This window comes from Dermacentor silvarum, chromosome 3, assembly GCF_013339745.2.
Source record: "Dermacentor silvarum isolate Dsil-2018 chromosome 3, BIME_Dsil_1.4, whole genome shotgun sequence".
NCBI lineage: Eukaryota > Metazoa > Arthropoda > Arachnida > Ixodida > Ixodidae > Dermacentor > Dermacentor silvarum.
The window spans coordinates 168,903,077-168,919,529 of NC_051156.1; the positions used below are offsets into that span (position 1 = coordinate 168,903,077).

At 46.1% G+C, this 16,453-nt stretch overlaps 3 protein-coding genes across 3 annotated transcripts in view; all 3 read right to left on the reverse strand.

Annotated features, from left to right (window-relative positions):
• Nucleotides 1–16,453, reverse strand: part of LOC119445011 (uncharacterized) — a 33,621-nt gene that overhangs the window by 13,096 nt on the left and 4,072 nt on the right. The gene's annotated exons all lie outside the window — the stretch shown is intronic.
• On the reverse strand, nucleotides 3,565–5,746 carry LOC125944069 (uncharacterized). The gene has a single exon (XM_049663849.1). It carries the CDS (start codon nucleotides 5,726–5,728, stop codon nucleotides 4,007–4,009), a length of 1,722 nt encoding a protein of 573 aa, XP_049519806.1. The 5' UTR covers nucleotides 5,729–5,746; the 3' UTR covers nucleotides 3,565–4,006.
• Nucleotides 5,966–9,320, reverse strand: LOC125944070 (THAP domain-containing protein 5-like). Its single transcript, XM_049663852.1, has 3 exons — nucleotides 8,931–9,320; nucleotides 8,060–8,153; nucleotides 5,966–6,482 (listed from the first exon to the last, which is right to left on the reverse strand). Exons 1-3 carry the CDS (start codon nucleotides 9,081–9,083, stop codon nucleotides 5,989–5,991), a joined length of 741 nt encoding a protein of 246 aa, XP_049519809.1. The 5' UTR covers nucleotides 9,084–9,320; the 3' UTR covers nucleotides 5,966–5,988.

Genomic DNA, 16,453 nt, shown 5'->3' on the forward strand with positions numbered 1-16,453 from the left:
TTATCGCTAGTCCCTTGCTTACACTGTGGAACGTCACGAAACATTCAGCTTCCAGCATTCGTGTCTTGTCGGTGTAGTCGCCGTCACTCATTCTCCGGCATATTGATTCAAGTGTGCGCCTATTCACTCACACGTTGGCGATAGGGTGGGCGTAAGTTTTCGTGCGAGTAAGGGTAGATGTGTGTAGATAACGTGCGGGAAACTTACAATGCCAGTAAGTGGCACTACTTCATTTTGTAACGAGCGGTTCTCACTCCCAATTGAGTGCCGATGTTCCGGAATTGAAGTCCTTTCTTTGGAGGTTAGCTATACAGCACAGGTGGATGAATTATATTTCTTTACCCTTGAGGAAAGCCATGCATCGCGAAGGGCGCCAACACAGGCAGTCCTTATGCAGCAGCTGCGACACAGGTTGATTCCATTGATTAATATGTCAATCACTATTTTTCAAGCGAACTACCGCACACGTCTTCCCTTTAACGTTACACATTTTGCAGTATGAATTGGGCACAGTGCATTAGCGCACACCCAGTTGCATTTTCGACAGCTGATCGCACAGTAGGAGGGCAGACGCAGTAATGGTTTCGTATTCGTGCGCATTCGCTGAGGCAACGTATGGCGTGCCGCCGAAAGCGCCATCTCGTTCCTCTAGAGCAAACTGCTCCGCGAAAAGGGTCAATACGCGCCGCGACGGCAGCGGTCTTTCAGCATGCCGCGAAACGGCGCGACTCCTGCAATCTTTGTTGACTGCATGCCGCTAGACAAGTAGTTATGCCTGCGCTGTAGTAGCGGCCGTCTGTCCCTTTAGTAACTGATAAATAACTGATGCAATCCATATGAGCTCGCAGTAACGTACGTACGTGCGAATCACGCGCTGCAGCGCGAGCTCGTGCGCTGCTCGCTTGATGTAGCTCTTAATGACAGCGCTCGAACATCGATGTGCAGTAATAAACACTGCCTTGGTGCGCTGCGTTTACGTATTGGCTTGAGGTCAAAGATGATCACATATTTAACTCTCGAACCTGTGTTGCTCGTAGTGGGGTAGTGAAGTTATCCAGCGCGCCCGACGCTCCGCAGCGTGAGGCCTTGAAGGAAAACAGTAGAATCTGATATTGGGATTCAGGCCTTCTCGTTCATGGCAGCCCACGACGCAGTAGTAACGGCGGTGACGCTTTTTCGAGGCTGAGCTAGGTCTCTCCGGATCGGCGTCGCCGATGTCTTCTGCTTCCAGCATTACGTCCCACGGCACACGTAGAGTCCGTTTTCGTTAAACTATAGGCTGCGGCCAGCTCGCAGCGTGGTCTGTGAGAAGTGACGAGCCATTTCGCACTCGCAACAGGGCAGAAAAAAGTGCGAATCGACGCAAAACTCTGGCTCGAAACGTGCTTCGCCACAGCCACGGCTCAGTACTACCTGAGCTGGTGCTACCCAAATGACGTGTTTCGCCGCCACCAGGCCCCGCTACTATACCTCAAACTCCAGCGCATAGGGAGCCTACATACGCGGCCCGCTTTAGGGTGGTGACATCTCGAACCAGTGTTGCCTAAAACAGCCCCCAAATTTGACGGGCCGCCATGTTGGTCCCCAATGTCAGCCCCGAGCATCGTGAAGCGCCGACTGCGAAGGTTGCGAGCACCTTTTCGTCTTTTGAGGGTTGTCCCACGAGCACTATTTCGTGTCGAATGTAAATAATTGTTACTGAGCGAGCATTTTTAGGTTAATTAACGAAAGGGTGCGCTATGTAACGCTTGATACGGCGTACTCCACAGAAAAACAGAGAGCCTAGTGCAAGAATTTCAGTCCATCTGCTTGTAGAAATGTTTATTAAAATATGAATTAAAAATCACGGAGCCATACTTTTGAATTATACGTTCCGTATGATGCGAAAGCTAAAGCCTTTTTGTTGATTCTAATACTGTATTATATTGTGAATGCGTTAGTGAATAGTGAGATTATTTGTTTTTGTGAAACTCCTGCAGTAGTTGGTTGTGCTTTAAAGCTGTGCAAGCTATACGTTGCAATGCTGCACAAAAAAGTTTCATCCTGCATCCACCACCAGCCACAACAGTTTTTTTGTTTTGACCTTGGTAACTAGATTTCTCGGCAAATGAAACTATTGCCAAGCCCAGTACATTAAACAGTCATTCAGAGACATACCACCAAATGAGTTTCCTCTGGGCGAGTTCAGTAATGGAAACAAATACGTGCACATGTGAACAAGCATATTTATTGGGTTACATGATCAGCCTCGGAAAACACTTTGCAAATAGTCTGCATCTCAACTAAAGTGATACTAAAACAGGAGACAGGCTGCATCCTATAAGAATGTTTCAAAAACCTACAGTGAAACAAACATTAAACATTCTAAAGGAACTTGTAGCATCCATAAGGTAACATTTATAGCGTTACAGGCAAGCACACAATCCCTACCAGTTCTCACAGAGAAGCCACCTTAACCAAACCAGTGCTCCATGTACCTTCGTAATCTACTGGCAGTCATGGCGTCTTTTGAAGGGCAGCAAACATAGGACTATGGCCAAGTCCAGCCGTGTGAGATTGAATGTGATGTCTCACCACTGGTTCAAGGGTGCACTTGCATCCTCCACGAAATTCGGGGTACACATAAATGAAGGTATTGAAGTCACGGATGAGGAGCTCCGCTAAGGCATGCTTTTCAGGGTGGTATGCTTTCCTGCATGCCGTCGGATGCTCTCACTGTGGAATGCAGGTACATTATCAGAAACAATCACCTGGTGTGTCTAAATGTCTCTCTTTCCATTAATATGATGACACTGTTCACATTATCCGGGCTTTGCCACCGCCATACATGTTCACTGGTAAAAAGCCACCATAAAAGACAGAGTCCGGTGCACACCCTCTCGATTCTTCTTGAGTTGAGAGAAAATCGAGATTGACAACTTCGAAGGGCACATCTGAACATCAAGGAATGACCGTCTGGTTTCATTTTGGGTGGAACTTGGCACGAATAGCATGAAAATTGTGACAGGTCCTCACATAATCCTCCGCAACAGCTTTCATGTTCTTCGAAGTGAAATGTTTCTGAATCTTGCAGTGAGTCGCCCATAAGCCATCATGGCCACCCGAGTGCAGACTGTCTTAATAAAGCCGCAATATTTTTTACATGTTGCGTGGAGGCACCACGAATGTTCCATTGATTAATTCCAACTCTTCAGCGTCTTCCCATACACTTGCGATGCAACAAAATTACACGAAAGGGGTGCGTGTTGCAGAGGATTTCTTTGAAGGAGCTACACAGCATTCATTTAATCAACAAAAACTATGTGCTTTAAACCATCTTTCTTTGGCGAAAATGAATACGAAAAGATTAGTTGCTTTGAATAAACAACATATGTGCATAATAAATGTCGCATAGCAAGCACCAAAACATGAGTCAAACAGTAATAAAGCCAAAAAGTTCATGCCAGTTCAAAGAATATAAATTCAAGTAAAGCCATCACAGGAGACCACGGTTATGCAAACTTTCACTGCCACTGTACCAGGCGGAGCACACAATATCACATAGCTTCAATACAAACCTACATTCTTGCGCCATTAAATTCTGGTGCACATAGTCACTTTCTGATTATGCAATAGCAATACGCCTTCGAAGTATTCTCACATATTTTCTCAGCACAAATGTGCAGTCGCAGGATACAACACATCACTGAAATCAAGACTGCCAATGATATCTGTCAACAAAATATGTTACAGCCATACGAAAAAGACAAGCATTAAAGAAAGTTAATCTGATACTAGTGATGCTGCATTCAGGTAAAGTCAATATTAGCAGCTAGAACGCATGGAAGCATGCTGTTTTTCAGTACACTAAGCAATGAACAAAGAGCTTTGGTGCGAAACATTTTAGTGAATGCCCCACCTGCTCGAGGCGTTAAAAAGACATCCAGAGGCACACGTCAAACACTTCTGCAAACACATCACACAACCACAGCAGCATTAAATTAACCACTGAGACGCCACACACGGCTCAGATAAGATTAGCAGCGGCACAGGTTTTGCTGGACTGTCCGTTCACCCTCTGCGCATGCTGCTGTCGGAGATGAATCTTAAGTCTTGTCCTCACATACTTCTCAAGGAGCATTTTGCATGCCCTTGATTCATGCGCATCACAACACCCTAATCTCATAGCCACAGACTTCCGCAAGGCACTCAGGATACCTGTAAATGGAGCTTTGAGAGTCAGGATCTCATTCATGTTTGCGAAAGTCTTAAAGTTTTCCTCACATTCGATTAAAACTTGCATCACTGTTTGGCTTGGCTGGATGAGCTTTCCGCTATTCTTGACATACTCTTTCAGCTGTATAAGAGCATTGTACTGGCCTGTTGCATCACCAACCAGGGCTCTTTCACAGTCTTTGCACTCTCCAAGAAAACCGATGACTGACTTCAGCAAAAAGCCTCCCAAGTAGGCAAGGATATCGCACTCTTCTGTGGTAAGTGCATAAACAAACAAGTTCTCAAGCTCCTCGGGCTCCTGACCTTCCACTTGATCCTGTTTGAAACTGGGGTCAAGAAGGTCAGCCAGGTGCGTGCTGTCATCAACACCATAGCTAGATGATGTCGGTGTGTTTACAAACTGGCCAACGCAGATAAGCTTTAAGGCACACTTGACATCATATGCGCTCGGCACAGGTTTTCTGAGCCTCAATACAGAAAAGATGTTTTCGAGACAATCCTGTGACAATCTACCAGTTAGCAAGTACTTGTAATTGAGCTTGTTCAGAAGCTCATGAGAAAGACGCAGGACAACAGTAGTTGACACCAAAAGGCCAGCTTGTGACGGCTTCCAGTGTGCAGTAAGTCCCATATTTAGTCCACAGAAGGTGGCACAAGCTAGTCCAAGGAGTTCAGTTGCTTCCTTGTGTTTGGAAAGATCGAAATTGCTCAAAGCAACAACTGGATGCCGTGACGACATCAAGGTGTACCACCTACTGACAAGTTCAAAAAACCACGCCGTCGCCTCCGCTTCAGGAGGTAAGATTCCTTGCTTAATCAGATAACGTATAGCCGGTGGAGCCTCACGGAACATTTGAACAGCAATGTTCACTTTCATTGTCGTGAAGTGTCCAAGGCTGATGTGGACGTCGGAGAGCCTGCTGGCAATCTTGAGCTCCTTGTCTCTGTCATGTGTGAGAACAGCTTCGACATGGTCTATGTTCACAGTTCCTGCTGTAAGCTTGTGCTCACGTATAGTTGCTTCTCCTAGAGTGAATGTCTTCACACGGAGCAGTTGAGCACGAATATTCTTCAGGACGTGGGCTGGATCAGCCATAAAATATAGCTGCCTACCTTCAAGGTGTGGGTGTGAAACAGAGCACACAGTCTCAGAGTGCCTATGGCTTGAGAAGCCAAGAAGGCGCCAGACTGCACGGTTGGCAGCTCCCATATCACTTGTAACAACAAGCACTCTTAGTGTGATGTTGAAACAAAGTTCAATCAAATTGAAGACGAGGTCCTTCAGAGCTTTCCCATCAACTGAGCGTGCAGTGAAATGATATGCAATTACTTGTTTCCACCGTGTGTTCAGTCCTCCAACCATGAATACAAGGGCGTGGTTAGCAACATCTGCAGTCGCTTCAGGCAATGTAGTGCCACCGAAAAGGCAATCAAGGGACCGATCGTGATCAAAGCCCTGACTTATCTCCATCTCGTCCATGAAAAGGACACAGTCCTTTTCAATATCTTCCATTGCCTCTACCTTGTGCTTTAAAACATTAAGCACTTCATGGAGAATGCCAGGCAGGAAGCGAATGTTTTGAAGCCTTCGGATCAAGGTCCTGTTGCTCGGAATCGGGTACGACAAAGATCTCAGCATTTCGTAGCCTGTTGTGCCACACGCATGTTTTATCTGAAATGCCACTCGTATGGTCTTTTCAGACCACTTATGGCCCTTCGTTGTCTTCATTGTCAAAGATTTCACTTGGTCTTCATTGAGAAATGATGCCGATTTCAGTGCGCACACTTCTTTTTCAAGTGAGGACACTTTTTTCTCAGGCTCTGTAGCTTCAACCTTGTTTTATCGTGAACCCTCTGCAAGTTTATGTACTTGCGAGTGAGATCACTAGTTTTCTTGCGTAACTCTGCATTTTCTTGCCCGATGGTCACCGAAGATGAGCCTGCATTGCCTCCAAATGGTTGATGTGTGGCGCTGACATCGCGTGACTGACCAACACTGTTCGTGCTGTTTGGAACAGGAATGCCTTTGGGGTGCTGTGGGAACAAGCACGGTGCCATCGCAGATGTCAATTCATGAGCGTTTTCATTTCCGGCATGACAAGATTCTTCTTCTACAACTAAGGTTGGCACTGGAGCACTGTCATCCATCTTAGTCGAATCGCTATCTAAAGGCTGGTGTGGCTCCGGGGAAGTTGCAGGGGTGGCATCGCAGGAAGGCTGCACAGGACAGCTGCGCTTCTTTGGTGGCTTCCGATGTTTGGGGGCGGCTGGAATAAACAGTAATATGTGCATAGGCTGTTAGCATTTAGAATGAAGTAGCATAAGTACCAAATCTGCCAAGCCCATATTTACGAAAAAAAATCTTCAACCATGGTTCACTGACGATGAAAACAGGTTAGTGTAATCAAAAATGACGACACAGAAGAACACACAGTACACAAGACAAGCGCCACTCTAAACTAATATTTATCTTGATTCACCTCCCTTAATGTATACAGCAAAGTCAATTTGCGCAAGCGCACTGCACATCACGATCGCAGCCATGCATATCACCAATCATACTGGTTAATGCATCATATCTAAGCACTGCAATTCTTTACCGCGCAATAGAACAGACGTATCACTTATACAGGCGCTACCTTTCTAATTTGGTACGCCTCTAAAATTTCTCTAGAGGCGTACCAAATTAGAAAGAAAGGTAGCGCCTGTATAAGTGATACGTCTGTTGTACGTTGTTGTATTGTTGATCAAACAAATATGGCAGATCAATCAGGTTTTGCTGGGTACCAAGCCATGTTGGAATACCGGGTAATGAAGAAGCTGATAGATGCGCGTCAATGGCAGCACACAAAGACATAACAAACACAACAATCCCATATAAAGATTGTATCCGCGCAATTCGGGAGGCCTTGAGGTCAAAATGGCAACATGAATGGGACCATTGTACAAACAACAAGCTACATCTCACTAAACCCGTACTTGGCGAATGGAAGTCATGTAGTCATCAGGAACGGTTCTTTGAAGTGGTTTTATGTCGACTACGGATTGGGCATACACACCTCACACACAATTTTTTGCTCACAAAAGAAGACCCACCAATATGCGAGAACTGCCAAGAACCGCTCACAGTGATACACATTTTACTAACATGTAAACATATCGAAACACAGAGACGAAACCTTCTGCAAAACTTATACAAGTTACACATACCGTTACACCCTGCCTTAGTTTTAGGAGATGATGCACTAGTGCCATTACCAGACCTTTTTAAATTTCTAGACGATACCGGCTATTTAAACAGGCTATAGACCAACACAGCCTTTGCTGTTTTTAAATTTTTACTCATAACACCTTGTGTTTGGCGCAGCATAGCCTTAGTCGCTTTTGCGCCACTAAACCCCAAATAACTAACTAAAATTTCTCTAGGCAGTAGTGGCAAAGCCGTAGCCCAACAACAAGTTCTGTTAAGGCTTCACTTAAACGGATGCACTCAATTTATATGACCAATTATGGGTGAATTTCATGCCTCTATATACAAGCAACATCGACAGGCAGTAAAAGCAAATGATCACTCACAATACGGCTTCATGATTCAAATAACGGTAGTATACCATAAATAGCAAAATACAAAAAAGAAAGACCACACAGTCTTATCTGCACTCACGTACAGCGCAAATGACTCCATCAGAAGCAAACTCGCATGTTTAAGGCCATCGTGTGTCAAATAACAGCACAATTGAAAACAATAAAAACAAATATAGACAAGGGAGATACATCCTATCCAATGTCGCATTATTCAACGAGTCTTACACAAAACGTAGCATAATCTTCACTTCGTACTTACCTCGAAAAGCAAAAACTGTTGGAACGGCATCTGGCCTCAATTTCTTCAAGCCATCTTGCCTTTTCTGTTCGAAGCTTGAATCTTCGAAATGAGCCTGCAATAAATGTCACCACACGGCCGTTAGCATAATTAAGTAAGTGCATTCACGTGAACGTTCCGAACGGGGCTGCACGCAAGACGCATTAGAAGGAAAATCTTTCAGCCGTACAAGTTCGCGAAGCGGGCGCTCGACTGTTCATTGTAATGTAGTTCACAACTGATAAAAACTATATGTGCACATTTGCCTCTGAAGTCCGTCCTCAAACGTGTTCTCCCATTATGCATTCGTAGCTTGATCATTCTGTGCACAAAATAGATGCAACAGCACACCAATAGTAAAAGTGCCGATGCAGCTTCAAACGCTCATTGAACTACCAACTCAGGGCTTTTGGCGAGAAGTTCCGTTCAGTAGTGTAAATATTTTGTCGGGATGGAAGCGGTGACTCGACGTCAAAGAAGACACGTCAATTTACGCGTCTTAAAAAGAGCGCGGGCTGCACATATCTTATCGACAACCGCGTGCTCGAGTGATCCTCGCTACTCGCTGTTACAACAGGATAAAGCACCACGTCGACTAGTCGCCTAGCCTCTCAGTCGAGACACATTTGTGATCAGCACCACGCGGCTCAATTTCACGCCCGTGGAAAGCCGGCGCGAGCATGGACAACACATCCAGGTGAAAAAGCTCTTGAAACTACAGCTGATCTTCCTACTCGCGACACATAATCCCAGAAACGACACGTTCGATTATCTGGATACGTTGAGACGGTCAAATTCATAAAGCTTATTCTACAGCGAAAGAAAAACAACGAGGAAAACAGACAGTACTCACATAGCAAACACGTGAAGCTGTGGTGGGCTCCCAGCAGTCTCGCTTCACTTGCGCGAGCCAGCGTTTTCTTCGGCTCGGGCTGGTTGGGAAGCGAAACATTCGCACGCCCTTCCTGCAGTGGTTAGTGCACAGAGGTACGCAACAACCAGGCATTTTTGCTCCTCAGGCTTCGCTGACCGCATTTAACACGTTTCCACAGCCTTCGACGCTGCCTAGACGAGGATTAAACGCGATTCCGCTGCACGGCTCACGGCGGCAAGCACAGAGCAAACTGGTGTGGGGACCAAGATGGCGCTGCGTCTCTGTCGGGCAACTATGTGTTTTGGCGGCCGGCGGCATGTGGTGTGTCAAAGGCTGACACCACTCTAGACGGAAGTCCCGTATGTAGGCTCTCTACCAGCGCAAGACGCCCAGCGCCACCACTCACAAACCTTGGCGGCGAATGTGGAACATCCTTTCTGTCGCGGGCGTCGCGAGGACGATATTTTTGGGCGAAGGTAATTGGTCAATAAACCCACGAGCGTATTGACCCTTTTCGCGGCGATCCCGTGGGCGCTGCCATGTTTGATCAGGTGGTGACGCGTCCATTGCTTGCCTCAACTGCCTCCGTTGCCTCCTTGTTTACAATGGAAGTGTATGACGCCGGCGCGGCTTAGAAAACCTCTGTTTTGGGAGATATCGTAGACGGTGGCCGGATGGACGACACGAAGTTTTGATCACAGCTTCAGAGAACATTCAAAAGCGCTTTCGAGGCTGATTAAGCTATGTCCAAACGGCGGAAGCAGCGTATATGGTGCTTGTTCTAAAAGCGGAGCTAAATATGTATTCCAAGCTATCCAAACATTCCGCTCATGAATTGAATCAGGATTAATGTGTTCTGCATGCTCTTTATTTAGCAAATATGTTGAAGCAGCGGCTTCAGCCGGCTTGTCAGTTTGACTCAGTGAAGTTGCTCGGTGCGGCCACTATCATTATTTTCTGCCTAATCGCTCGCGGGTGTGCTCAGTCCCGATAGATTTGTTCTTGCTGCGCACAAGGCTTGAAAAGTAGCTGTTTTGTACATTGTAATACCTTGTAGCAAATGTATATTACCGCTATTAACTCGCTCACTCTTGTGAACCGTCACGAAACATTCAGCTTCGACCATTCGTGCGCCATCGGTGTAGTCCGTCATTTATTGTGCGTATATAGTGCACATATATTCAAGCGTGCGCCCATTCACTTATTCTTGATACGGCGGCGATAAAGTGGGCGTAAGTTTCCCTGCCATTTGGGATAGATGTGTAAGATAACGTGCGCGAAACTTATACTATAAAAGGAAGCGGCGCTACCCCTTTTTTTCATTGTTTAACGAGTGGTACTCACTCTTGCCGACGTTCTGGGGCTGAATCCCTTTCTTTGAAGGTTAGCGATACAATGCTGGCGGATGAGCAAATATCTGTATCTCGAAGTGCCGGTAACACGTTCGGACAGTTGCAGCAGCGGTCCGCGAACTTGGCCACACAGATTCATTCCATTCCTTAACATGCCAGTCACTATTTTTGCAGCCAACTACTGCACACGTCTTCAATCCACACGATTCAATCTAGCATGATTAGAGCACAGTGCTTTAGCGAAAACTCAGTTGCATTTCCCACAGCTGATCGCACAGAAGCAAGGTAAAAGCGGTAATGGTTTCGTATTCGTGCGCGGTCGCTGAGGAAGACGTATGGCGCGCCGCCGTAAGCGCCATCTCGTTTCTCTAAAACAAACTGCTCCGCGAAAAGGGTCAATAAGAAGCCCGCGAATACACGCGAAGTGCCTCGAGCGGCCAGTAACGCAACAATTTTGCGTGTATTCGCGGGCTTCTTTGACTCCCGAAAAAACATTTTTATGTAGCACGTATTGAGCAACAGAAAGCTGTATCGGTAGTTTTTCATGTTGCTCTACAATTTTCTCATTGACACCTTTCGTCTAATTATAATATTTGAGAAGTTGATTAATTAATTAAGACTAATTATCTAATTAGGCGGAATGTAGAAAAATAATCTGAATATCTCCAAGGGACGGCAAACAGCATTACCTTGGTTCTGACCAGCTACGTACTATTTGCATATTTTTAATGTTTGGCCCAAGTTAACTGAAACACCCTGTATAGGTGTCCTGTGACACTACTCCCAAAGCACCTTTCGCACCTCTCTATAGAGCTTTCCTCTCTGCAGCACCGTCTTTCAATGTGGGTCTTGGGTGCATATGGAGAGATCAGAGGCACAGAGCATCCGACTGAGAGAGAGATCGAAGGCACGAAATGCTATGCTGCGCTGCTCGCGCACGGCTCGCGTAGGGAACTGAAGGCCCGCTGTCCGGCGGACGAAGCGCCGGCGGTGGCTGCGTATATGGCGCGGGTCCTATCTTCAAAGCTATTTGCGATGGGGACAGAGTGCGTCGAGTGCTGATATAGCTTCGTGTGTGCTGTGTTCTCGCCGCTTAGTTGAAGCGAGAGGCAGTGCGAAGGTCAATTTGCCCGCTGCTACACCCGCGCTTCCTCACGCCAGCGTTTTGACAGCGAGTTTCCGCGGTCATCGAGTGAGATTCGTTCATGTTTGCCTGTGCGCGCCTAACATTATGCACGTTAATTTAATTAGTAAGCGAATGTTTACATGCTTATACGGCCTATAAGACTACAACTTTTTTATTTTTATTTAATTTTTTTTTCTGGTGCAACAGGTACGTGCCGACCATATTGTAACTAGAGTGAATGTAGTACGTACGTCACTTTCCCTTTCCATTGCCGTCTGTTTCCTCCTCCTCCTTTGTGCCCCTGACATCGCTTGTCCTCAGTGATCGATCATGCCTGCCTCGTTCACCTCATCGAGAACTCTATGTAAAAAAAAAAAAAAAACACCGCATATCCACGGGGTGAATGATGATGAGTGGGCGAAGCACCGGAGGGAATCATCGGTAAACCGTGAATCTTCCGTGTAATTCGCCCAGTCTCGCCGCACTAAATCGAACGATTGACTTCCACGAATGACACGCGCCATATGTGACGTCATTCCTATTTTATAACAGCGCCCTTCATTATAATTGCACCATCTCCCGCTTAAGGGGACGCTAGCACAAACGCGTTAGAAATGTGCAGTACTCTCTAGTAAGGGGGAGAGGCCACAGCGTCTTACGCAGCCGTTTACACATGCCGGAACGTGCACCGCGTTTGCCGACGCCATCAAATTACTGCTGAGAGAGTATAACCCCCGTATTCATAAACGCTCCTCGACTCGAACTTGACTTGCCACCGCCTTCAACGCGTTTCGAACGCGCTGCCCAAGGCGGTGGCAAGTCAAGTTCAAGTCGAAAAAGTTCACCTATAAATGAAACAAACTTTGGGACAAGTTTAGTTACTCGCGTAAAAAGGAATTGCGACTATCACATAGTACGTTTTTCTTTTTTTTTGTTTTTTTTTTCGTTCTATTTTTCTTTTCTCTGTCGCTCCCTCTCTCTCTCTCTCTTTTTTTAGTTAGACCGTACAGTTCTTGGTTTCTCTGTCCGCCTTTAGGTTAAATATTTTATGTGGAAGTACCTTCCCCTGTATTTGCATCTGTGCTTTGACGTCAATCCAGGCACGTCAGCGTAAAATGGCATCACAAACGGTCGAAGCGCGGTCTATTTGTGGCTCAGACACAGAAAAAAGAAAGAGAGAGAGAGAGAGCAACCAAAACAATTACAAGCAGGATATTTTTTTCTCTTCGTTCATTCCTCTTTTCACATGGACCTCATTCATCAAAACGCACTGCACACGCGCTTAGCCGTTCAATAAGGAACTATACTCGTCGGCAATCGATTTTCATCGCCGGGCCGGCCTTCAGAGGCGCTGCTTAATATTGTTTGCGTGTTTTGTTTTATTTTTTTACTTATCACCGTTCTCCTCTGTGCAGCTCAGTATATTCGGCCAGTACACGTACGTGTACAGTGTGGTACACTGTTAAAGGGAACACTAGATATTGTGGGGCTCTTTTGCTGGCATTTTATAGCTTCAATTGATGGCTGAAGGTATGCGAGTACATTGCACATATGTAGAAAGAAAAAAAAAAGTCCGAGGACACCTAAACACTTCTTATGAATTGTGAATGCGAAAACACTAACGCCCAATTGAACGCCGCTGAGCGGTCCTAAGGACTTTCAATAAAGTTTTGTCTCTTTCTCACTCGTGACGTAGCGTCGCAGCCAATGGCAATGCGAATTTAGGTGCCCTTTCGTTGATACAGACGACAGACGCCGGCTTTTCTGCTCATTGGGGAATTTGACGCTTTCGCATAAAAAAATAAAGAACAGCAACCAGGACAGGGGTATGTAGCTTTCGCATATTGCACGCCACTTGATTCATCGGTCCAAAAAAAAAAAAGATATCGCAAATCACAGTTCGGATAGCCCGTGCGTTGGATACGTTGCGTGAATCGTCGCCGTTGCGTGAATCGTCGCAGTCACTGGGCTCTTCATTCTCGCCAATTGGCAACCGACCACTGGCCAGAGACGTTCCACGTTCGGTTGGACTTTGCATCAACTAATTTAAGCGAGTCATGCGCGCGGTCCTTGACATTCTGTGCAACGCAGGCTAGGACTCGCGGCTGCAAACGGGCGCCCGCTGGACCGGTTCACGTCCCGCTGGCTGTCCTCATCGTCACTGATTGATTCGTGTGGCTTAAACGCCCCAAAGCAACGCTTAATTTAATTTTTGGCCACTTGGGCTTGTGCACCTAATTCTAAGTACAGGAGCGTTCTTTTTTTTATTATTATTCTGCCCTTATTGAAATGCGACTGGCAAGGTCGGGGATCGAGCCAGCTACTTCTCAGCAGCATGACGTCAAAGCCGCTGCGCCAACGGCGTCATCACGGCGGGTCACCGTATGTTTCCAATCCCCTTCCCTCTGAGCAGACCAGCATGCTAGAAAAATTCTGCATCGGCGCCGACCTATTGCGTTTCCCTCAAGTAAACCTCCATCTGTCTCATAAAGAACGTGCGGCCAAAGTCATATGTTACCGCATTGATAAAAAACGAAACAAGGAAATTGCGTGTTTTATGCCGCAGAGCAAACTTTCGAATTAAAAAAAAGAAAGAAAGAAAATTATGGCTACTCGAACATGGCGTCTCTTCCGCATTCTTCAGGCAGATTTTATTGCGTATAAAGAAAGAGTGGCATTAAGCGCGTGCTATAAAAAGCGAGAGAAGTCGCATCGTGCCTCGCTACAGCTTCAAGCTCTCGTGCCTCTTCGAATACTGCTACTATACATTGATCGAAGCGCGATCGGTCTTCTTCACGGACTGCCCTCACACACATGATATATACATATACGTATATATACGCATATACGTGACGCCGCGCACGGAGTTTCTCTTATCTGCCGCGATAAAGAGGGGCCGAGGTCCTCCCCCTTTGCCGACCGAAACCTCTCTCGTCCATTTCTGTTTTCTTTTGCTGTCTTCATTCTGCTGTTTTCATTCGATAACGCTGAAGGCCCGCCGCGCGGTTCACGTAACTTCGTTGTCCCCGCGGCAGATCATGCCTGTCACGTGCGGCCGCGGCTTTCAGCTGGAATCTCGCTCGCATAATGTAGCACGCGTACCCATATATCAATTCCGTGCAGCGGCGCCTAAACAAGAGCGAGCTGCACGAACTCTATGCCTTAGGGGTATACCGTGTATTCCGGTATGTATGGTGCGCTGGACTTGCGCACTTAGAAATACACTAAAGATGGATTTTAAAATTTTGGAGGACGCTTAAGGCTTCGCCTTTAAGAGTGGAACGCGATAGCGTTCAAAGATCCCTGGCTGCTTATCAGGCTTTTTTTCTCGTATATTCATATTACAATCCGACGTTATCACGTCTGTAGGTTGTGGTTAGGTCGTACTTTAACGATTTGTCTGACGGATTTCACTTTGAGAAATTCAATTTTTGTTCACTAACGCCTTGCGCCACGCGAAGGGCCTGCCCCGTCGGGGTGGTTCGGGTTCATGTGGCTGGGCATGATTATATTTCCGCCAACGACGCCGGTGCTTACGCCGGATTTTCGGCGACACGGGGCCCTTAACACTGTCGCGTTAATTTCATCTAAATCTTTATTCCCAAATTATTATTCCACAGGGGCGGGTGGAATAATAAGACTATTGTTGTTGTTGTTGTTGTTGTTGTTGTTGTTGTTGTTGTTGTTGTTGTTGTTGTTGTTGTTGTTGTTGTTGTTGTTGTTGTTGTTGTTGTTGTTGTTGTTGTTGTTGTTTTGAAAACATATATACACGTGACAGGAAAAGTTAGGCTGGCAACTGCCACCGGAAGAGGGGCACAACGCGTGCCTACTCTTCAGAAAGGAGGAGACAGAAACATCGAAATGGAAAACAGGAAGATAGAAAGAAGAGAGCAAGATGACAAATCTCAAAGAATAAAGCCGTACACATACACCCACAGTACAGGTCACGCACAATATAGGGCCGGTAACTGCAAATCACGCTACTAAACGAGTGTTAAAGATAGAGGAAATAATGTCTGAGGTCTTGTCATTTAGGGGGAAAAAAAGCTACAACAGGGTATCTAAGTTAGTTCCTTCTGTAAAAGTAAGGAGAGCGCTATGAGCTTGATCGCGCATCGAGTCGTTATGAGCGACTCGATATTGAAGGCAGCCGATCAGCCTCTTCATTTTCGGCGATCGAATGTATCCAGTGGGCAACTAGAGATACCCCACGTAATGCAATTTTGTTGACAGAGTCAGTAATGCTGCGCACATTTGGACAATCATTGTCACGTCTTTGCAGTCTGATATAAGTCCGGGCAGCGCGGGAGAGTCCGTAAAGATGGCAATCTTCGGTGCGGTTAACTCCTCTTGCACGTACTTCAGTGATCTATATATCGCTGCTAGAATGCTAGAAGTCAATCTGTATTAGTAAAACGCGCTCCTGTATTATCAAGATGGTCACTCTTACCCAGACTGGATGCTTGATGTATGTATGTATGTATGTATGTATGTATGTATGTATGTATGTATGTATGTATGTATGTATGTATGTATGTATGTATGTATGTATGTATGTATGTGTGTGTGTGTGTGTGTGTGTGTGTGTGTGTGTGTGTGTGTGTGTGTGTGTGTGTGTGTGTGTGTGTGTGTGTGTGTGTGTGTGTGTGTGTGTGTGTGTGTGTGTGTGTGTGTGTGTGTGTGTGTGTGTGTGTGTGTGTGTGTGTGTGTGTGTGTGTGTGTGTGTGTGTGTGTGTGTGTATGTATGTATGTATGTATGTATGTATGTATGTATGTATGTATGTATGTATGTATATATAAGGGGGGGGGGGCAGGAAAGAGGCATGAACGAAAGATGCGGAAGGCGACGTCACTCTGAAGCACCGACTCGCCGTCACTTCGTGCATTTTGATACCGTCTACTAGGATCCAGTTGATCGTCTATCATTCAAGAAGATCTACATTGCTATATCTAAAGCAAACAAGGACTCAGACCAGGAAGTTTCTATAAATTTCCTGTGCCCAGAACGGTCCAAATACGAGAAA

Bases quoted from the DNA above. Each gene is read 5' to 3' on its own strand.
- LOC125944069 (XM_049663849.1), bottom strand. From the start codon at position 5,728: ATGGAAGATATTGAAAAGGACTGTGTCCTTTTCATGGACGAGATGGAG.
- LOC125944070 (XM_049663852.1), bottom strand. From the start codon at position 9,083: ATGCCTGGTTGTTGCGTACCTCTGTGCACTAACCACTGCAGGAAGGGC. The intron at 8,154-8,930 runs GTGAGTACTGTC...CATTTATTGCAG, and splicing joins CAGCTTCACGTGTTTGCTAT to GCTCATTTCGAAGATTCAAG. The intron at 6,483-8,059 runs GTAAGTACGAAG...TGTTTATTCCAG, and splicing joins AACAGTTTTTGCTTTTCGAG to CCGCCCCCAAACATCGGAAG.